Source organism: Lynx canadensis, chromosome D3 (assembly GCF_007474595.2).
Source record: "Lynx canadensis isolate LIC74 chromosome D3, mLynCan4.pri.v2, whole genome shotgun sequence".
Lineage (NCBI taxonomy): Eukaryota > Metazoa > Chordata > Mammalia > Carnivora > Felidae > Lynx > Lynx canadensis.
The window spans coordinates 62,659,889-62,683,634 of NC_044314.2; the positions used below are offsets into that span (position 1 = coordinate 62,659,889).

At 36.2% G+C, this 23,746-nt stretch overlaps 1 protein-coding gene across 2 annotated transcripts in view; it reads left to right on the top strand.

The window, feature by feature from the left end:
• Positions 1 to 23,746, top strand: part of CEP192 (centrosomal protein 192) — a 138,777-nt gene that overhangs the window by 51,190 nt on the left and 63,841 nt on the right. For both annotated transcript variants that reach the window (XM_030336254.2, XM_030336256.2), the window contains exons 13-18: positions 4,494 to 4,558; positions 5,209 to 5,418; positions 7,427 to 7,553; positions 8,943 to 9,061; positions 14,303 to 15,125; positions 15,220 to 15,346. In XM_030336254.2, the coding sequence (XP_030192114.1) occupies positions 4,494 to 4,558; positions 5,209 to 5,418; positions 7,427 to 7,553; positions 8,943 to 9,061; positions 14,303 to 15,125; positions 15,220 to 15,346 (1,471 nt within the window). The remainder of the gene's footprint in view (positions 1 to 4,493; positions 4,559 to 5,208; positions 5,419 to 7,426; positions 7,554 to 8,942; positions 9,062 to 14,302; positions 15,126 to 15,219; positions 15,347 to 23,746) is intronic.

The window sequence follows — 23,746 nt, forward strand, 5'->3', positions numbered from 1 at the left end:
TCTGGTACTGATGGACAGTTGAGTGGGAGATTCCTTAGGATGTTGTAGAAATCTAGGTGTCACAGAATGAAAAGCAAACAGCTGGTGAAAGACCTGGCAATAAAATGGTTAGGATTTGGTGACTGGATTTCAGGAGATAGTAGGAAGGCAAGAAAAGATTGAAGTTTGTGGTCTGAGTTATTTGGGAAAATGGCAATACCATGAACTGAGATGGGAAAATCAGAAGAGATTGTAGAATTTTGGATAATTGTGGTTTGTGGTGGAGATACTCGGTAGTTGGAAGTATAAGCCAGGAATTGGAAGTTAAGTTACAGTTAAAGCTTGCTCAATGACATCTTGATTTAGGAAGAACAAGGGGGTACAGACTGGATAGTGGATAGTTGTACAGCATGGAGCCCAGTGCGGGGCTAGAACTCACGAACTATGAGATCATGACCTGAGCCGAAATCAAGAGTTGGAGGCTTCACTGACTGAGCCACCCAGGCACCCCTAAAATAAATTCTTTAATTCCAAGACATAGAAAAGCATATAAAATATTCTGACATTTGTATCACTTAGAAAGTGAGTGGTCATGGAATTCTCATGTGCAACTGGTGGGAATGTAAAGTGATAGAACCATTTCAGAAACTTGTCTAGCAGGAGCTTTTAGAGGTGAACTTTATGAACTTCATACTTGAGGACTCAGTAATTCTGCACCAGAGTTATATATCCAGTGTACAGGTATATGGTTAACCAAAAGATCTACACTGAAATATTCATAGCAGCATTATATGTTTATCTCCAAATTAGAAACTCCGTAATTCTCATTAATGATAGAATGGATTGTGTTTATCCATACATTGGAGTGCTATGTAGCAATGGGAATAAGTGATGTGTAGCTACTTGCAGCAACATGCATGAATTTCATAAGTATGTAGGATGAAATAAAGCAGAGTAAGGATACCTGCTATGTAGATCTATTTGTATATATTTTAAATGTACCCTGCCCTGTGGAGTAAGGATAGTAGTTACCCTTGGATGGGCATGTAGTGATGAGAAGGAAGCTCGAGGGGCCTTTTGGGGTGCTAGTAGAGTTCTCTTTCTTCGTCTGGGGTACTGATCTGGCTATACGGTTGTGTTTATTGAGTTGTACACTTATATATACTTTTCATATGTATATTGTGCTTTGGTGAATAGTTTTTAAAAATTAGTGATCAAACTGAGAAAAAATATTTGCTATTCATGTTACAGATTAAGGCCCATTTTCCTAGTAGTAAATAGTTCTAACAAACAATAAGAAAAAGACTAGCTACTCAATGTAGAATTGGGCAAAGGTGTAAACAAAATTTATGGAAAATGAAATGAAAATGGTTGTTAAATATTCCAAAAAAGTTCATGGAACTTACTCATGGAAAGAAATGCATAGTAAAACCACTCCATGATACTATTTTTCAGTTATTTCATTGACAGTGATCTAAAAATTTGGTACTATAACTATGTTGGCAACAGTGTGAAGAAAACAGGTATTATAGTACTTTAATAGGCACAGCATGTAAGTAGAGCAGTATTACAGCATCTAACAAAGTTACAAATGTACATACCAAACAGTTCTTTTGGGAACTTATTCTTCAATTATGCTTGCAGAAATGGCATGTGATGTATGTGCAAGGTTATTACTTATACATTGTTTATAATCACAAAAGGTTGGAAGCAATGTGGATGTACAAAACAGGACTAACTAAATAAGGTACATCCATATAAAGAAATACATTGTGGTCATTAAAAAAATGGAAAAGGGCTCTTTAGGTGCTAGTATGGAGTAATCACTAAAATTCTTTTTTTTTTTAAGTTTATTTTTGAGGGAGCAAGCACGCACGGGGGTACAGAGACAGATGGGGAGATGGAATCCCAAGCAGGCTTTATCTACACTGTCAGCACGGAGCCCAGTGCGGGGCTAGAACTCTTGAACTATGAGATCATGACCTGAGCCGAAATCAAGAGCTAGCGCTTAACTGACTGGTGCCCCTAAAATAAATTCTTTAATTCCCAGACATAGAAAAGCACATAAAATATTCTGAAATTTGTGTAAAAAGGTGGAAGAAGGGAGGACACACATATTTGTAAATACATAAAATGGAAAAATTTTTTAAAAAGAAAGAAAGAAATGGATTGCAAGAATCCCTAGCTACTTGAACTCAAAAAGCAAATAGAGGGGCGTCTGGGTGGCTCAGTTGGTTAAGCGTCTGACTTTGGCTCAGGTCATGATCTCACAGTTCGTGAGTTCGAGCCCCGTGTCGGGCTCTGTGCTGACAGCTCAGAGCCTGGAGCCTGTTTTGGATTCTGTGTCTCCCTCTGTTTCTGCCCCTCCCCTGTTAATGCTCTGTCTCTCTCTGTCTCAAAAATAAATAAACGTTAAAAAAAAAAAAACAAATAGATTCAAATCAGGATTTCAGGAGCATTTTATCTATTGATTGCTTCTGGAGGTGTGGGATGTGGGGTCAGGGATGAGGGGGAGACTTTTCAGTGTTGAATTCCCTTTTATGTCTTTGGTTAACTTCTGAAAACTCTTGTACATATGTGTACCTTTGCATTTTGAACTGTGTGGGTACGTCACTATTAAAGGAAAACTAAAATAAAAGAGATGTTTAACGAAGCCATCCTTGTGGTTCGGGAATAAACAATAATGAGCAGGTTGGAAAGGATGAGTAGCATGGATGGTAAAGAAATGGAGAAAATGATTATGGAAAACTATGGAAAAAAGTTTGATGGAAGGGAAGAAAGGATGAACTGGGTCAGGAAATCAGGGTCAGGGGAGCTGAATGCAGTGGAAGCAGTTTTATAGGAAAGAGGAAGGGAATTTTGAAAATGTAAGAGGAGATATAATTCAGAAGAGGAAGGTGGGACCAAGGCGTAATTTCATAATGTCAGAATCATTTGAAACGAAAATTTATCTACTTAACAAACTTTATTCAGGAAGTTTACTTAAGAGATACGACTTCCTCTGCCCCATTTCTGTCTTACCCCTCTCTGACAGCTCCATGCATCTGAATCACTACATCACTTCAGCTTATGGCCTAGGATTTAAACATGGCCTGAGGCCTGTGGTATATGTGCTGCTTCAAATTTTAGCTACTAACGTATTCAGGAGATGTTTGAAAGGACTGTTTGAGATTTGGCAAAGAATTGGGCATAGAGTCTTATAAAAAATGAAGTTTTTTCATAATTGCTGACTGATTTGTGATGAGCATTCAAGGTAATGGTACTGTAGATTTTTCTTTAATTGAAGAATCTCTTAAAGTACAGGGAAAAAGTACTTAGGGATATGATAAACAGCTTTTGGAACTGTTTACTTAATGATTTAAAGAACATTCAGTATTTACCTCATTGAAGTAAATTGTTTTTCTGGGTTATCTTCATTAGGCCTGATTTCCTACTTTCCCTTCTTTGGCTGTTACATTTGGTTGATTGATACTTTTATGTTTTAAGGCAATGGTTTTTAACTTACTTGGAGTCATGGGCCCTACAGAGAATCTTCATAGAAAAATTTTTATGTGAAAGATTATATTTTTCATGTGATTTTGAGAATTGCATGGTTGTCTTCATACCCATTCATAGACTGCTAAGTTAAGGATGTGTTTGTATAAGAAATGATGGGCTCACAAGGTAAAGGATGAACACTGTCCTAACAAGTAAGAATCTGAGCTATCTCTCGTGTTCTGCTTTTCCTGATTGGAAATATTCTCCTGTTTCAATTTTCATTTGGTCTCTCAAGGTATTAATGTTGAACTGTCGGGTTTCCAAAAGGGCAGTTTGGATCTGATTAGCCCCTGATGGATAATGAGAGAGGGGGACATCTCCCTTGTTTGGGCCATGGTGGACACTTCTGGATTGCATGCACCCTTCCCATTTCAGCCATTCTCCTGAAGTACCAGGCAGAGGCCCAGCCTGGGCAGCAGGCAGGCAGAGAGCTTTGAGGGCAGATGTTGGGTGACCACTTGTTTCCATCTGTTCAGGCTGTGGGGTTTGCTGGGATGCGGAACTTTCCAGTCTAACACTGAGACAGTCCTGGGCAAACAGGTGGTTGGGCACCCCAGCCCACCTCTTCACAATAAATTTAGAGAGTGGCTTGACGTCGTGATGGTTCAGATAAAATTTCACAGGTATTCATGGGCAGGTACCTTAAATCAGGTGTGCCAAAATCTTCAAAGGCTAAAGTTAATGTGAATCTTCTACAAATAAAAAGCTTACATTGTAAAGCCCCTTTGGTTAATTAAGTTAGGGCAAGTTAGTAACTGATAAAAACACTAACAGTATAATGTTCATTACCAAAACTTTGAGAATCACAGACTTACATACTTAATACAGATGCATCAGTTGCATGATGAAAGCTTTCATATACTTTTTTCAAATTTATTTCTTTATTTCATCTTCCTAACTAGATAAGTTTTATTTATCTGTTGGTATTTAATTAGGCATTAGTATAATTTAATTATATAAACTGATTCTCTTTTAAGCTGAAGCATTGGATTTGATTGCACAAGATGAAGAGGAATTTAATAAAGAGCATCAATTTATGCAGGTTTGTATTTTATTGGCATTAACCAAAGTTTAAAATATACCTGTATTCTTTCTGGATAGGTACATAGTTTTATAGAATTATGTCTTATTTGCTCATGTTTAGACAATTTCTGCTCTTTCCTTCATACCCTCAATTATTAATTGAAAAAGAACTGACATACTAAATGTTTAATTCGCTTAAAATCACCCTAATAGGCTTCAAAGATCTCTCTATAGTTTTTAACCATGTTTTTTTTTTAAACTTTTTTTTTTTACATTTGTTTATTTTTGAGAGACAGAGAGACAGAACACAAGTGGGGGAGGGGCAGAGATAGAAGGAGACACAGAATCCGAAGCAGGCTCCAGGCTCTGAGCTGTCAGCACAGAGCACGATGTGGGGCTCGAACTCATGAACCGTGAGATCATGACCTGAGCTGAAGCTGGATGCTCAACCAACTGAGCCACCCAGGCGCCCCTTAACCATGTTTCAAAATGAAGTAATGCTATGTAAAGAAATTAAGCTGCTTTATTAGCTGCTTGAGCTTGAGGTTTGTCCAAATTTTTAAAAAATTAAAATGCTTACATTTTCTTAGTTAAATTTTTTATTTTTGCATGTTAGAAAAACAGAAGCCTTGCTGGGGAAATAAAATGAAACAATAACTTTCTCCCTAGGAAGAAAATATAGATGCCCAAAACACTTCAGCTGCACTAGGGGATACGTCTTGGGGAACTTCAATTAATTACAGTTTGTTGAGGAAATCACTTAGCACATCAGATTTGGACAAAGATGATGCCAGTTATTTACGCCTGTCTTTAGGAGAGTTCTTTGCTCAAAGATCTGAAGCTCTTGGTTGCCTTGGTGGTGGTTACAATGTGAAAAGAGTAAGTATGATACGTGCTACAAGTGGTTGAATTCACCAGACCTTATATTTGGAATGGTATGATGGTATTAGCTACAGCATAGTATCTTTACAGCAGGGATAGAATAGGGACATGTTAGGACTGTGGTAGATAGGTTAGGTTTTATAGTCGGTCAGACCCTGACTCCGGTCCTAGTTCTACCTTTTAACTAATTCTGTGACACGGAACAATTTATTTAACTCCTCTATGTCTTAATTTTCTAGTTTTTAAAATCCAGCGCTATTTAATAGGGTTTCATAAGAATTAAGTGTGATGGGACACACAAAGCAGTTAGCACCAAGATTAACTTGGAGTAAGTATTCAATACCTGGTAGTTGATGCTGCTATTGTTACATCATTAGTTGATGGGAAGAAATCGAGGATTGATTTTTTCTTTAACCTCTTATCTGAAAACATGTTTTGAAATATAGGAATGTTTTTGTTTAATAAGTGGCAATACACGTAAAAATTTGAAAATGCAACAGTGGTAATTTCTATGAAGCATGCTAAGGAGAAGGAGTTGCTATAGCTGTGGTGGTCAGGGGTGGCCCCTGAGGAGATGTTACTGAGCTGGGACCTAAATGATGGGAAGGAGGCAGCTGCCAAAAGATATGGAGGCAGAGTGTTCCAAGCAAGGGGAGACCCTCTATGTGAAGGCTTGGAAGTAGGAACTAGAAGTGGCCTGTGGAGGATCAGAAAGCAGAACAGTGGAGCTAATGTGAATGGGGGAGAGGGGTGGGGTGATTTAATGGTAGAAGATTGGGCCAGATCATGTGGGATCCTTGTAGGACTTGGGTGCATCTGAAATGAACTGGGAAGAAGTGCTTAGAAGCAGGGAGCAACTTTGTCATGGTGCTAGCCTCATCTCCATGTGTGAAATGGTGCTATTATATATGGAGCCTGGGTGGAGAGGGTCAGTGAACCAAAAAGGAGGAATAGAAGCAGGCAGAGGCTTAGCACGTGGGAAGAGATACGGTGAAGGCTGGGGTCTAGAATGATAGTAGGGACACAAAAAAATCAAGGATTCAAGATTTCTTTTGGAGGTAGAGTCAAAAGGCTTGATAAATTCCATATAGGGAGTTGGGTTATTGGAGGGAGTGGTTATTAAAACTGGATTTCACTAACAGTATAATTTGAAATAATAGCCATGGTATTAGAACTCAAAGTTGAATTACAGAACTCAAATTTGAAACTGAACTGTGGGTCCTGTCTGTGTAGTGAATTAAAAAATGAAAATAAATGCTTTAGAGAGACAGGATTAACATCCTGCCTGGATCGATTTTTTACATTAGGGGAGAAGTTGAAGAGTTAATGAATTCCTTCTTACTAAATAAAGCACCAGGTCATGGAAAAATAGATCTATCATTTGGAGTTTCTGTTTTCGTTTTAGTTATGAAATGTTACTTGCATTCAGGTTGTTGGATCAAGGGAAGAAATTCCCAGGTAAAGATCAGTGGAAAATTGAGTGCATTTAATGAATTTACATTTCAGGTCTATCATGTGAAAGTTCTATAATAAAGACAAGTGGGAATTCCCGGCTCATTAACTGCTAAGAACATACCTAATCTTAACAAAGATTTTCAAGGACGTAGTGTATAAAATAAATATCCTTATACTGTAAGTTCCAGGAAGGCAGGAAATTTTGTCTTTTTTTTCTCATTGACATGTCACCCTATGATTAATAGTGCTTGACACAGTAGGTGCTCAATAATAATTACTGAAGGAACGAAATGTCATTTCTAGGTTGTTTGAAGTTGGATTTCTTAATAAGAGCGACTTATTTGACATATTATTTTTGATGATTGAAGATGGCACTAAGGAAATAAAACTAGACTTTTAAATTTTATCTCTAGTAATTTAAGTTTAAATGAAAAGAACAGAATTATTTTGTTGAATTCATTTAGTTAGGTTACCCATAGTAAAATAAAATAGTCTAGAATTTCTCAAAGTAGTTGAAATTAAGGAAATAATTCACATGTTTATTTTGTAGCCATCATTTGGTTATTTTATTAGATCACCAGAGAAGAGAGAACCTGTTGCTCTCTTAAGAAAATCTGATGTATCAAGAAGTAATTTGGAAAAAGAAACGGCTCATGTTAACCATGATGTATTTTCAGGTAATGGATTAAATGAAGGAGTTTTTAGTAACCTTTTTTTTTTTTTAACCTATAAATTAGTGGTTGTGTGATCATATTCTTTATGAGTGAAAATGTATACATCACCTTGGATATTGTCACTATTAGTCACAGATTTTATCCTTCTATCACCCCACATTGCCTTTTTTATTTATTTTATTTATTTTGTTTAATGTGTGTTTATTTTTGAGAGACAGAGGCTGGAGAAGAGTAGAGTGAGGGAGACAGAGGATCTGAAGCAGGCTCTGCATTGACAGCAGAGAGCCTGATGCGGGACTCGAACCTACGAACTGCAAGATCATGACCTGAGCCGAAGTCAGACTCTCGATTGACTAAGCCACCCAGGTGCCCCCCCGCCACATTGCCTTTTTAATCAAAAGTGGAAACAAGTCAGCCAAAACCCACCTAAACCCTTTTGTAAAAAACCCAAAGTAAATAAAATATAATCTGTTCAAATGGGCTAGTTAAATTGGCCTATTAAACTACTGAGTTAAAAAAAAAATTGAACTACTTGGTTAATGAACTGTAGCTATTATATTCAAGTAGACTTTTGGTTAAAAAGCTGTTTGAGATTTGGGGGTGCTTGGATGGCTCGGTCAGTTAAGTGTCTGACTTCAGCTCAGGTCATGATCTCACGGTTCCTGGGTTCTGGCCACATGTCGGGCTCTGTGCCAACAGCTCAGAGCTTGGAGCCTGCTTTGGATTCTGTGTCTTCCTTTCTGCCCCTACCCCACTCACACTCTGTCTCTATCTCCCTCTCTCTCTCTCAAAAATAAACATTAAAAAAATTTTTTTAAAAAGCTATTTGAGATTTGGACTATGATAGTCTCTAAGTATGATTAATATCCATGATATATATTTAAAATCAGACTTTCTTGCTTAACATACAACTATTGAACAGCTACTTTTTGCTAGTGTGGTGCCTGGTGCTAACATATCGTATAAAATTGTACAAAATACGCTCCAGTCCTTAAAGAGCCTGTCTTCCAATAGAGGAGTTGGGATAAAGAGGCTGTATATATAATTAGTTGATTTTCTGTTATTGTAAGGAATACTCATTTTTAAATTCAGCTTATTATATATTTGTGAAATGTTTCATTAATTGAAATATTAATTGAGTTTGTCAGTATTTGCAAAGGAGAGATTGAAATCCACAATCTTCAAAGTTTAAACTTGGCAGAAGCAAATTAACAATGCCCTGGTCCTTTGTCTTAGCGACTATACATTTAAACAGTTTTTGTGAAGATGACTGATGTTGGGTACAAAGACTTCTTCCTTGGCGGTTAATCATGTTGAGTGGTCCTTATCCCACAGATTATTTTTGTGAGATAGTATATAGATGTAAGTTGAATTACTGTGTATTTTCTACAGGAGACCTAAAAGCACAGCTAAGTGAAGAATCAGTTACACTTCAGGCTGAAGAACTGGAGAGTATTTCACAAGTGGATGAAAGTGATGTGACATTAACGGCCAGTAACAGCAAAATAGAGGTATCTTAAGCCTTCCATGGAGGAAAACTAAAACCACATTGTCATAGTTCTTGTATAAGATCAACATAAGGTCACATGAGAAAAATACATGCAGTATAACATGGTTGGGGTTTTTTGGATTCAGTTTTATTATAAATGTCCTTTGATGTTTAATAGCATTTTAATCAATGTATAATAAATATACATGCTACATACCTACATACCTACTAAACGTAATAAACATACATAAATTTGTTTATAAAGCAAACTGAGAGTCAATGAGTTATCACAATTTACACACCTTTGTACATTCCAGATCAAAAAAGAGAACATTGCTAGTAGCCCGGAAACCATTTTTATGCCCCTTCTGAATGCTACTCCTCTTATCTTGACTCTAACACTGTATTAATTTTGCCTGTTTTTGAACTCTATGTACAAGAAATCATATAGCATGTATTCTTTTTCTTTGATTTTTTTTCACTTGTGTTTGCTAGATGCAACTATGTTGTTAAGTATTAATAGAAGCTTATTTTCATTACTATATAGTATTCAGTTTCTATGTTCATTAGATATGTCAGACATTTGGGGTCTATCTTATGTCAATAGGATACTGTTAAAATACTGTGGCTTTATATTATAAGTTTTGGATAAGTCCTCTTCTCTTACTTTTCTTTTAAAAGTATTTTGGTTGTTGGCCCTTTGCATTTTCATATATATTTTAAAATCAGATTGTCACCTTCAGTAGACCAACCAACCAGCAACACTATTGGACTTTTAATTATGGTTGTGTTTTATCTTAGAACAGTCCAGTTTACATCTTTATAATACTAAATCTTCTAATTCATGAAAATATATATATTGTTCCACTTAGGTTTTAATTTTTCTCTGTATTTTATGATTTGTATGTGTGTGTGTGTGCGCGCAGAGATTTTTGCACATCTTTTGTTAAATTTCTTGCTAACTTATTGAAATAATATTTTTTTGAAACAAACAATATTTTAATATTATCTTTCTTAACTCCATTCTTCCTTTTTGTAGCTAAACAGAAATACATGTTATGTATATATATATAATTTTTTTTCTACGTATGCAGTTTTATCATCTAAGAATAACAACAGTTTTGTTCCTTTCTGGTTTTGATACCTTCATTTCTTTGACTAGCTAACCTGACTACACCTCAAAATTGTGTTGAAGAGAAGTGCTGATGTTGGGGTTTCCTGACAGGGTGGGAAAGCTCTTCAGTATTTTATTTGTAAATTGGAAATGTGCTGTAGGGTCTTTTTTTTTTTTTATCATTGATTTTTAAAATTCCCTTCTAATATTTGTCTCCTAGTTTGTTTTTAACTTGTAAAGAGGTTGAATCTTGTCAAATGCTTTTTTGTATCTATCAAGGTAAACATAAGCTTTTTTTTTTTTTCTGGTAATGTGGTGAATTACATTAAATAGTTTTTTAATATTATACCGTTCTTCTACACTTGGAATAAACTTTACTTGGGTTATGATCCACTGTCTTTTTTATAGATCACTTGGATTTGGTTGCCTAATGGTCTGTTTAGAATTTTGCATCTGTGAGAGAATGCCTTTTTGGTTTTGGTATCAAGGTTTTGATGGTCTCATTTTTTATCTTTTTCCAGAAGAGTGTAAGATTGATGCTATTAGATTTTGGTAGAATACATTGGTGAGATCCTCTGAGTCTGGAGTTTTCTTTAATACTTTTTAATTGCTGATTCAATTTCTTTAATAGTTATAAGACTATTCTGATGTTTAAAACTTGTGTCCGTTTCTGGGTGCATGGGTGGCTCGAGTTGGTTAAACGTCCTATTCTTTGTTTCAGCTCAGGTCATGATCTCACAGTTTGTGGGTCTGAGCCCTGCTTCAGGCTCCACTATGACAGCTGCTTGGGATTTTTCTCTCCCTCTTTCTGTTCCTCCCTGTTCTCATTCTCTCTCTCTCTCAAAATAAATAAACCTAAGAAAATTGTGTCCATTTTAATAAAGTGTAGTTTCCTAGGAATTTTAACCTTTCATCTAAACTTGAGAGGCACCTGGGTGGCTCAGTCAGTTAAGCGTCCGACTATTGGTTTCAGCTCAGGTCACGATCTCACATTTCTTGAGTTCGAGCCCCACATTGGGCTCCATGCTGATAATGCCAAATCTGCTTGGGATTCTCTCTCTGTCTCTCTCTCTGCCCCTCCCCTGCTGTCTCTCTCTGTGTCTCTCTCAAAATGAATAAATTAAAAAAATTTTTTTAAATTAAATAAATAGGGGCGCCTGGGTGGCGCAGTCGGTTAAGCGTCCGACTTCAGCCAGGTCACGATCTCGCGGTCCGTGAGTTCGAGCCCCGCGTCAGGCTCTGGGCTGATGGCTCGGAGCCTGGAGCCTGTTTCCGATTCTTTGTCTCCCTCTCTCTCTGCCCCTCCCCCGTTCATGCTCTGTCTCTCTCTGTCCCAAAAATAAAATAAAAAACGTTGAAAAAAAATTTTTTTAATTAAATAAATAAACTTGAAAATATATCACTCCATAATATCCTCTTGTGATTGTTTAATACGTTAGGTTCTTAAGCTATGTCTTCTTTGTTATATATTGGTTCTTTTGCCTCTCTCTTTTTTCCCTTAGTAATTCTTACCAGATATTTCTTGATTTTATTAATTCATTAATTTTATTCTCTTTCTGTTCATAGTTTTTGGTTTTTGTTTCCTTCCTCATATTCTCTGTGGATTTAATTTGTTGTTTTTTTAACTTCTGGAAATGAATAGTTAGCCTAATTTTTCTGCTTTTCCTACATAAACATCTGATGATCTAAATTTCCCTGAAAGCTGGGATTTTGTTGCATCCTATTCTATTTTTTTATCACGTTTTGATATGTCATACTGTCTTTATTAGTCCGTTTAATGTATTTTCTAATTTCTCTGGTCCATTGGTTTTTTCAAGTGTATCGCTTAGTTTCCAAACATTTGAGGATTTTCCTAATTTTAAAATATTGATTATAGGCCTGGTTGTACAGTAGTCAGAGAAACTTGGGTTTTAGTCCTTTGAAATTTATTGAGACATGTTCAATTTTTGAAAATACTTTCTATGCACATGACAGGAATGCCTGTGGTGTGATCTTTGGTTGCTCTCTTCTGTATATTTTATTTAGGTGAAATTTACAAAATCATGGTGATCAAATGTATCCTTAAAATTATTGTGCTTGTTCTTTCAGTTACTTAGATATTATAAAATCTCACCCTATTATTATGGATTTGTCTGTTATTCATTATGAATCTGGCAGTATTTGCTTGAAAAATTTCGAGGCTATGTTTTTAGGTACGTACAAATTAGAATTGTTTCTGGTGAATCGAACCTTCTGTCATTGTGCATGACTGCCTTTGTCTGTAGTTATGCATTATGCTTTAAGCCTAATCTGATATTAATATAGGTAATACCAGCTTTCTTTCTTCAGTGTTTAATTAGTGTTTGCATGTTATATCTTTTTTATTTTGCTTTTTAACCTTCTATATCTTCATATTTTAGATGTGTCTCTTAAAAGTACATAGAATTGGATTTTATTTTTTAACCAGTTTCACAGTCATTCTTTCTTTCTTACATTTAATGGAATTACCAATATATAGGCATTTAATTCTGGTCTTTTTATTCACTTTCATTCTTTTTTTTGGTATATTCTTGTGGACTTTTTAGAAGTATTTTTTTATATTACTCCAGTTTCCTCCCTTTGTTAATTTGGTGATTGTATATTATTTTCCTGTTATTTTAGTAATTACCTAAGAAATTATAACCTGTTTTCTTTGATTACTAATGTTTAATAAAAATTGAAATTTGTTCTTTTTCTTACCTCTTAGTTAACAGGACCAAAAAACACTGTTTATTCCACTTCAGTCTTACAAGTTACTATTGTTTTATATTTTAATTCTCTATTTAAACCCTATAAGCCATTTGATGAAGGTTGTGGTGACTGCTATTATATACAAAACCAATATGCATCTCTGACTTTCCATCTGAGATATTATTTTGCTTGAAGAATATCCTTATAATTTCTTTTAATAAGGGTCTACTGGTAATGGATTCTGTTTTTATCTCTAAAAAATATCTTTATTTCACCTTTATTCTTAAAGCATATTTTTGTTTAGTATAGACTTCTATGTTAAAAGCAACTTTTAGCAATTTGAATATATTATTTCATATTTCATTTAAAAAGTTTTCTATCAATCTTATTGCTAACTTTATTAAAGATAATATATCTTACCTCTGCCTTCTTTAAACGTTTTTATCTTTGGTTTTTAATCTGTTTTGCTGGGATGTTCTTAGATACCTTTTGTTTTATCCTGTTTGGGGTTTGTAGGCCTTCTTGAATCTTGGGTTGTTGACTTTCATAAGTTTTAGAAAATTTGCAGCCAGTTTATCTTCAAATAAACTTTTTGTTCTATTTCTCTCCTTTTTCTTCTGAGAGTTCAGGTACAGGTATGTTAGACTTTCTCAGAGTATGCCTTTTTCCTGTTCTCTCTGTTCTATTGTGTATTTTCTGTTACTTTCTCTTTTATGGTTCATTCTGAATATTTTTTCAGACTTCTAAGTCTCATTCTTTTTTCACTTGAGTCCAAGTTGTTGTTAAATCTATCCACTGGGTTCTTAATTTGTTATTGTATTTTTCAACTATATAATCTAATGTATATTTAGTTCTTTATAATTTCTAGTCCTCTGTGTTCTCAATATTGTCTTTTATTTCCTTAAGTATAATTTTAGATCTTATGTTTTAGATTTAGATGTGTTTTAGATTCTGATAACTCCATTGTCTGTATATCCGCCATGGGTCTGTGTCTCTGGGATTTGGGACACTTTATCTTGGAACATCATGTGTCATTCATTGATGGAGGGGTGTATTTTTACAGGAAAAGTTATTGAAATGATTTGAGGCCATGGGAGTTATAATCTTCTAGACAGGGTTTATGTTTGCTTCTGACATGAATGAGGAATGCTAGCAATCTCAGATCATTTTAGTCTAGTTACTGAGATTGAACATCTCTTTAACTCCTAAAGATTTTTTTTTTTTTTTTTTTTGGACAATTGATAATCTAATTTTGTGGGTAAACCAGGACTCTGTAAGTAAAGTTGATAGTAGCTGTCTTTTTAAGTTACAGTATTAATTGGTATTACCATTAATTTCTTGTTGCTATTAAATCTTATGTAATGTCTAAAGATTAAATTAATATGTACATGTTCATGGAAAGGAGGTAAATTTATCTGATGTGAATTTTCTCATTTCTAGGACACTTCCTTCATGAGTAGCAAACCCCAAAGATACAAAAGCAAGCCACCTACTGGTGGTGATTCTGTACTTAGGATAAGCACCATTGCTTCAGCCATTGCAGATGCATCAGTGAGTACTGATCCTTCCCAACTTGCTGCCATGATCAAGGCACTTTCAAATAAAACCAGAGAGAAGACTTTACAGGAAGACGATAAACAAAAGGACTATTCCATTGTGTCTCAGTTTGTGCCTAATGATACAGAAAAAAGTAATGGATCCAGCATGTTTGATATGGAGAAATACCTTAAAAAAACAGAAGTTAGTAGGTGTGAAGGTGGGCTGGAAAACTTTTCAAGAGCTGGTGTGTCTGATATTTGGGATTTATCTTTACCAAAAGAACAGACTACACAAGATATCCATACATTGGACTTAGATGCTGCTAATATAAGGGAACCAGAAAAAAATACAGCATGTACTTTTTATGGTGGAAATGGAGAGCACAAGAATCAAGAATCATTTAGAGCAAGCTCTCCAAATTCAATTCTTACAAATAGAAAAGAGAGTGAAAGTGCAATAGTTGATGTGAAGACATACCCTATTGATAACAAATTACCAGATATTGGCAATCACAAAACAGCCACCTCAGTATGCACTCCAATACCTAATAATTATTCATTAGTAAAGAACCCCGGAGTAGCATCCGTTTGGATGTCAGAAGAGTGTGAAGAAATACAAAATAATAGAGAAAATCAGAGCCAAAATGAGTATCTTAGTGAAGGAAGCAACAGTGAAAAACATGTGACTTTTGGAAAACATTCCATAATTGCGCCTAAAAATGTTGGTAAGTGTCGAAGTAATTGGTCACATTTGCAAAATTGCACACAAGTGGTGTATTTTGTTGTTGTTCTCATTGGAAAATAACACCTTTCTGGTAGATTTGAAAAATCACTCTCCTGAGCGTGGTGAACACAGCTCAGAGGACGACCAGGAAAGCTTCAGACCTTCCTCCTCTCCACTGAGTCATTCTTCTCCTAGTGAAATATCTGGAACAAGTTTATCAGGGTAGGTGCTTACCTTTTGTTTTCCTTTTTCTTTAATAAAAATATATGTTCAGTATAAGAAAATTAGAAAAAGTGTGAAGAAGAAAAATAATCATTTATAGGTTCATTTCTCAGAGGTAAGTATTGTAAACACTTTGTGAATTTGTTTCAAGCCATTTTTCTGTGTAAATTCTTATTCACTTATTATGATGATTCTTTGTATATTTAAGAGGAAATTAGTAATGTTACAGTCTGCACAATGAATCAGGAATGGATTATTTGATGGTTCTGGTGGATAGTGGTAGATACTACAACATTTTACTGTGTTTTGCCAGTTAATTGTATTGTTTGTTTGCCATTTTAATGATACAGAGATGAACAACTTTGCCCTTAATTTTTTTTTTCTGTGTTTTGACTGATTTCTTAAGGATAGATCTCTAGAAGAGAAATTACCAGGTCAGGAAATTATTAGTGAATTATTTTCTGAATAGGTCTTAAAGACTTGCATTCTCACCATCAGTCATGGTAAGAGTATCCATTTCACTGTTTTCTTATCAGCATTAAAAAAATTTTTTTTTAGTGTTTATTCATTTTTTGATAGAGCATGAGTGGGGGAGGGGCAGAGAGAGAGGGAGACACAGAATCCAAAGCAAGCTCCAGGCTCTGAACTGTTAGCACAGAACCTGAGTGGGGCTCGAACTCACAGACCGTGAGATCATGACCTCAGCTGAAGTCGGACGTGCAACCAACTGAGCCACCCAGGTGCCCCTTCTTATCAGCATTTTAAATAGCTTAAAGTTTTGGATATTTTTTTTCTATCTTGTAGTGTTAATTTGATTTTTTAATACTAATGAGATTGGCAAATAATTTTTCAAGGGTTAGAAGAAGAATCATAGTATTTCATAGGTTTTAACTCAAGCCAATTTAACCATGTTCTTAAAAACCAAGTTTTAAGAACATTTTAAAATGTAATTTTTTTAGGGGTGCCTGGGTGGCTCAGTTGGGTAAGCATCCAACTTTGGCTTGGGTCATGATCTCACAATTCATGGGTTCAGGCCCTGCATCTTGGCTCTGTACTGTCTCCCTCTCTCTTTGCCCTCCCCCCTCCTGCCCCCACTTGTGCTCTGTCTCTCTCTCTCTCTCTCTCTCTCTCTCTCTCTAAACAAATAAACATTAAAAAAAATTTTTTTTAATAAATAAAATGCAATTTTTTTAAAGTGCCATAATTTGCATTATATACATATATAAGTATATGTGTATGTATAATTTTTGAAGAATGTAAATTTACTGCTTTGTGAAATGTATGTATATGTAGTTATGTGTAGATGCACTCGTGCGCCTCTGTATATTTCCCTTCATTACTGTGTTCCTTGTCTGCCTAGTTCCCCAATGCCTTCACCAGGGAGCTGCTGTTATTAGTTTCTTAGGTATCTAGAGTTTCTTTATGCATTCATAACCAAATATGAATATATATTCTTGTTGGCTTCACTTTTTATACTCAATATAGGGTCCTTTACACACTCCTCAATGTTTTGCTATACAAGGTTACTTTTGTTATACAAGCCTCGTCTGTATTATAGTCATTTTGTTCATGTGAAATAGATACATGTGAAATAGATATATGTAGGATACATGCCCATAAATGAGATTATTGAATCAAAGAGTATTTGCATTCGTGTTCATATTTAAATTAGTACAACCACTCCATAGAGATTGTATTGATATAATTTTCCCACCAACAGTTTGAGAGCCTGTTTTCCCACAGCCTCATCAGCAGAATGTTTATAAAACTTTTTGATGGTTGATATTTTGATAGGTGAAAAAAACAAGTGTTTCAACATGACTTTAATTCATATGTTTTAGGAGTGATGGTGAGCATCTTTTCCTCTATATGTGTGTTTCCATGAATAGATACTTTGTACATACAAAGTATCTGATAGATACTATAGATACAAAGTATCTATTCATGTTTGTTGCTCATTTTTCTGATGATTTTTAGTCTTTTTTGTCTCCAATTGTAGGGGCCTTTGATGGTCCCTACAACTAGGGGCCCTATATTAGGGAGATGAATAGCCCTTTGTGATATTAGTTATAGTTCCTAGTCTTAAGAAGTTTTTTATTTCAGGGTGCTTGGGTGGCTCAGGTGGTTAAGCCTCTGACTCTTGGTTTCGGTTCAGGTCATGATCTCACAGTTCATGGGTTCGAGCCCCACATCAGGCTCTGTGCTGACAGCAAGGAGCCTGCTTGGGATTCTCTCTCTCCCTCTCTTTCTGCCCCTCCCACACTCATGCTAAAAAAAAAAAAAAATACTTTTTTTTAAAAAAGAAGGTTTTTGGGGCGCCTGGGTGGCTCAGTCGGTTAAGCGTCCGACTTCGGCTCAGGTCATGATCTCGCGGTTCGTGAATTCAAGCCCCGCGTCGGGCTCTGTGCTGACAGCTCAGAGCCTGGAGCCTGTTTCCAATTCTGTGTCTCCCCCTCTCTCTCTGACCCTCCCCTGTTCATGCTCTGTCTCTCTCTGTCTCAAAAATAAATAAACGTTTAAAAAAATATATTTAAAAAAAATAAATTAAAAAAATAAAAAAATAAAAAAGGTTTTTTTGTTTTGTTTTTTTTTTTACTTTGCTTGTATTTTCTGCCATATGTAAGTTTACTATTAAATTTATACATTCTGCTTTTTATGGCTTTATGAAAGATCTTTTATATGTTTCTCTATTGAAGGATGTTAATAAACAGCAATTGAAAGATGTTAATAAACAGAAAAACTTGCCTAAACAGTAAAATTATAAAAATTTTCAATATTTAAAAAAATTTTTTTGAGTGTTTATTTACTTAGAGAGAGAGAGAGAGAGAGAGAGAGCAAGTAGGGCAGGAACAGAGAGAGGGAGACACAGAATCCGAAGCAGGCTCTGAGCTGTCAGCACAGAGACTGACATGGAGCTCGAACTCATGAGCCCTGAGATCATGACCTGAACCAAAGTTGGACACTCAGCTGACTGAGCCTCCCAGGCACCCCAAAAATTTTCAATATTTTGGAACAGGTTGAAATTGTATCTAATTTCAAAGTTAACTATTAAGTGTTTCTCTAACTGCCATTGAAGTTTTGCATACTCATCTGTAATGGTATGGGTAAGCTAGAGCTTAATATCAGTGGAGGGCTTAATAATTTCCAGTTTCAGTTATTCATATATAAGTTCATCTTGCAGTACTTTTTCATATACGCAGCCACCTCTTATTTAATGGTTCATGTTTACAAAACATTAGAAGTCTCCAGCCCAACCACATTTGAAGGTCATCTGACCCTGACTTGTCATGATTGATGTCATCCACTGATTTTTCTCCTCTATCTCCTCCCTGATATTTGTAAAGTTATTGAGTATTTATCTTTGTATCATTAAATACACTTCTGCTTCTGACACTTGTTTTAAAGGCTTTTAAATGATGTTCTTTGAGTTCCAGCTGTGTTAGTTTCCCATAGCTGCCATAACAGTGTCACCAACTGGGTGGTTTAACACAACAGAAAGGTATTGTCTCATACTCTGTAGGTGGGAAGTTCAGGGCCATGTTGTCTCTGAAGCTTTTGGGGGAGGGGGGTGCTTGGCTGGCTCAGCTGGTATAGCGTACAACTCTTCTTATTTTTAGTTTTATTTTTAAAAAAAATTTTTTAATGTTTATTTATTGTTGACACAATGCGAGAGACGGGGAGGGGGGTACTTGGCTGGCTCAGCTGGTGTAGTGTGCAACTCTTTATTTTGTTTTATTAAAAAAATTTTTTTTTTAATGTTTATTTTTGAGACTATGTGAGAGAGTGCAAGCAGCAGAGGGGCAGACAGAGGGAGAAACAGAATCTGAAGTGGGTTCCAGGCTCTGAGCTGTCAGCCCAGAGCCTGACGTGGGGCTTGAACTCACAAACCGTGAGATCATGACCTGAGCCGAAGTTGGACGCTTAACCAGCTGAACCACTCAGGCGCTCCATACAGTGTGCAACTCTTGATCTCGGGCTTGTGAATTCCAGCCCCACATTGGGTGTAGAGATTACTTAAAAATAAAAAAGTTCTTAAACTGAGGCTTTTAGGGGAGAATCCTTCCCTACCTCTTCCAGCTTAGGGTAGTCCTGGGTGTCCACTGGCTTGTAGATGAATTACTCTAATCTCTGCCTCTGTATTCACATGGCTGTCTTGTGTCTTTTTGTCCAGAGTTCTCTCTTACAAGGACACCATTCACATTGGATTGAGGGCCCAGCCTACTCCACTATAACCTTATTTTAATTAATTACATCTGTAGTGCCCCCATTTCCAACCAAGGTCACATTCTGAAATACTGGGTGTTAAGACTTTAACATACATTTTTTGGGGAAACAGCTCAACCCATAATAGTGTTTGTGACCAATGAGACAATTTTTATTCTCATGTTCTTTCCCTTTCTACTTTTTTCTTTTAGGTACGTAGTTTCTCTGTTGGCATTTCATTTACATTTTGATTCATCACTGTATCCTACACTTGTTTAGTTTTTATTCTGTATTTAAATATATTCATTTTTAGCCATTAGGTGTTTCCTCTCTTGACTGAAGTATGTTCTGTGGTAATTTGCTCAGAGGACGGAGGGAACAATACTCCCTAGGCTCTTTTATGTTCCATAGTTAAACCTGTGTCTTTTGTAATGGAAGTATGGTGTGGCTCTGTTTAAAATCTTTGGCTTATGCTTTCCTCCCTTAAGATTTTTGTAGGGATTGCTTTACTGTCGCTGTAGAATGTAGGAGGGAAATCTGAGTCATCCCAATTCTTTCTGTCTCAGAATTGACTTGATCTTTTTGTAAGCTTATGCCAAAGATGCCTTATCTTTCAAGTCTAGTTTAATTTTAGTAGGTTCTATCTCTATGTTGACTCTTCGTGGTTACTTTGTGCCATCACACAGTATACCATTCAGTATGTGGATTCAAGCATTTAAGGAAGGGAAAATTTTTTTGAATTACTTGTTAAAGTACGATCCTGCTCCATCACCTTACTGCCCCCAGGGCTCTAGAGATTCCTGTGTGGGATCTATTTTGCTTGACATCTGCATTTATTTTCTCTTTAATCGTTTAAGAACTTATTTTGGAAAAATTATAGATCCACAGGAGGTTACAAAGATACTGTAGAAGGATTCCCATGTCCCCTTCACCAAGTTTCCCCTAGTGGTTACATTTCTTATAATTATAGCATGGTGTCACCATCAGTGAATGTATGGGTAGAATTCAGTGTCATTTTATCACAGGTATGAATTCATGTAACAACCAACCACCACAATGAAAGATACAGAACTTCACCACCACCACCATGATCTGACTGTTTCTTAATTCCTGTTTCATCTTGCTTGCATTTCACATGTTTGATCTCTGCATTCCTTACAATGTTTTCTGCAATGTCTCTTCCCTCTGTGTACTTTTCCAATTTCATCTTGTTTTCTGTGGTTTTGATATTTTTAAATTGTATGTGAAGGCATTTAATGAAAGCTATCAGTATAAAGACTTACATTTTTTCCTTCATAGTACCCTTGGTCAGACACAAAATGCTGGCTGGACCCACCCAATTTTTCTTGTGCTCCTGAAAAAATATACTTCTCTATTATGTGTAGGAAATATACTTAGGGAGATACTAAAGTTTTTCATGAAGTTGGTATATGTTCAGATATTTTGAATGAGGGTATCATGTTTACCTTTCTAAAGTGATCATGGAATTGGTAAGCTTATGCCACATGGGTAAGCTAGCCAGTTACCTGCACCCTCACCTGTTAGCCTGGGACAAAACAACAGGCCTTAATGAGAAAAGGCCAATTTAGAAGTGGGTAAATGTGCTCTGAATTAACATTGCTGGGGAAAATGCAAGGAGAGTGATGGTGTGTTGCTGAGTTGCTCAGCATACGTATTTTGCTGCCATCTCCACCAAAGTAAATACTGGTTGAGATCTCTCGATCAGTCTGTGACATGAAATTAATCCATGAATCATTTTGGGTGCGGTTTAGCCTACTAGCAAGCTTATTGTCCAAGTTTTGGCCCACTCCTAACCCAATTTTAGGATTTAACAGTATGCGTTGTTGTATTATATTTTTACTGATGTATAATTAACATGTAGTAAAATACACAGATCATAAAGATTTCGGTCAGTGGATTTCTGACACTTACGTACACTTATTTAAATAACCCCTGCCCGCCGGGGTGCCTGAGTGGCTTAGTCGGTTGAGCGTCCAACTCTTGATTTCTCCTTTGGCCATGATCCCAGCGTTGTGGGATCAAGCCCTGTGTCAGATTCCGCGCTGAGCATGGTGCCTGCGTGGGATTCTCTCTCTCTCCCTCTGCCCCTCTCTCTTACTTGTGTGCTTGCTCTAATAAAAATTAAAAAAAAAAAAAATACCACCTTCTAAAAGATATAGCACATTTACATCCCCACCCCCCCGCCCCCGCCCCATTAACAATCCTTTACCTTTTTCAAGTCAATTCTCCTCCTCCTTCCCTGGCCCCACCCTAGCATTCACTTTCTGTTCCATATCACCATAGTTTAGTTTTGTCTGTTCTTGCATTTTATTTCAGTGGAATCATACATTTTTCTGTGTCTAGCTTCCTCCGCTTAACATGTTTTTGAGATTGATCCTGTGGTTGCCTGTACCAGTAGCTCCTTGTGCTCATGGCTGCATAGCACTCCATCACATTACTATGACCATGCCGTGTATCTGTTCCCCTGTTGCACAACATGTGTTTTTGTTCCAGCCTTGTTTCTAGCTCTGTTTTAGGTTCCTACTACAGCCTTCTTCTCTCTTTTTTCCCTCCTCAACTTCAAATGCCTATATCAGTCTCAGTTGATTTTCCTGGGTTATGCTAACCTCTGCATACATAATTCTTTCTTTCTTCAAGTTTTATTTTCTGTTACCTTTGATTGTTGATTGTGTTCCATCTATTCCCCCTTCCTTTTGAGAACCCTGGTTTCCCATTAGTGGACACTGTCTTCTCTGGTCATCTATGACTGTTTTCTTTTTCCTAATTTTCATTTTTTTATACATTCACTCTGTATGATGGTGTAGCTGCTCAAGTGTTTACACTCTGCATCGTTGATTTTCTCAAGTATCAGTTATGCTTTTTGTTCCTAAATAGACTAATTTTGTATACATTTACTTTTATTGAAGTCATCCTTTTTTATTATGATAAAATGAGTGTGATTTTTTTTTGAGTGGGATATTTTTATTCTTTTTCTCTAGTTTCTGCCATCTTGTATTCCTTTAAGTGGTTTTTTTTTTTTTTTTAACTCATGGTTTACTATTGGTCAAAATTTTCATCTGTCCAGTGGCAACATTTTTTTGGTGAGTGTACTTTTTCTGATAAGTTTTGCTCTTCATTAGCATTCCTGTTAGCTGATCTTCCACCTACTTTCCAGCAGGTTCATAGGACTGATTTAGACCTTCTAATTCCAGAACCACCTTTGTGTCTCCATGTGGCTAGCTCCTTGGCAGTTTTGGGATTCCTTTGAAGTTTGACATCTCAACTGAAATTTCTCTCTTTATTTCCATGCATTCTTACAGTTCACTTGTCATTACTTGAAGTAATAACCCAAAGTACATTTGTTCCTTTCCTTTTTTTAATGAGTTTTTAAAAAATTATTTATTTTGAGAGAGAGCACACATGAACGAGTGCGCGAGCAGAGGAGAGACAGAGAGACAGAGAAACAGAATCCAAGAAGGCTCCACACTGTCAGCACAGAGCCCCATGCAGGGCTCGAGCTCACAAACCATGATATCATGACGTGAGCTGAAATAAAGAGTTGGACACTTAACTGACTGAGCCACCCAAGCATCCCTCTAATCTTTTTTTTTTTATTTTTTATTTATTTTTTTTTCTGAAATTCTTTTTTATTATTATTATTTTTTTTTATTTTTTTTTTATATATAAAATTTATTGACAAATTGGTTTCCATTCAACACCCAGTGCTCATCCCAAAAGGTGCCCTACTCAATACCCATCACCCACCCTCCCCTCCCTCCCACCCCCCATCAACCCTCAGTTTGTTCTCAGTTTTTAACAGTCTCTTATGCTTTGGCTCTCTCCTACTCTAACGTCTTTTTTTTTTTTTCCTTCCCCTCCCCCATGGGTTCCTGTTGACTTTCTCAGGATCCACATAAGAGTGAAACCATATGGTATCTGTCTTTCTCTGTATGGCTTATTTCACTTAGCATCACACTCTCCAGTTCCATCCACGTTGCTACAAAAGGCCATATTTCATTTTTTCTCATTGCCACGTAGTATTCCATTGTGTATATAAACCACAATTTCTTTATCCATTCATCAGTTGATGGACATTTAGGCTCTTTCCATAATTTGGCTATTGTTGAGAGTGCTGCTATGAACATTGGGGTACAAGTGCCCCTATGCATCAGTACTCCTGTATCCCTTGGGTAAATT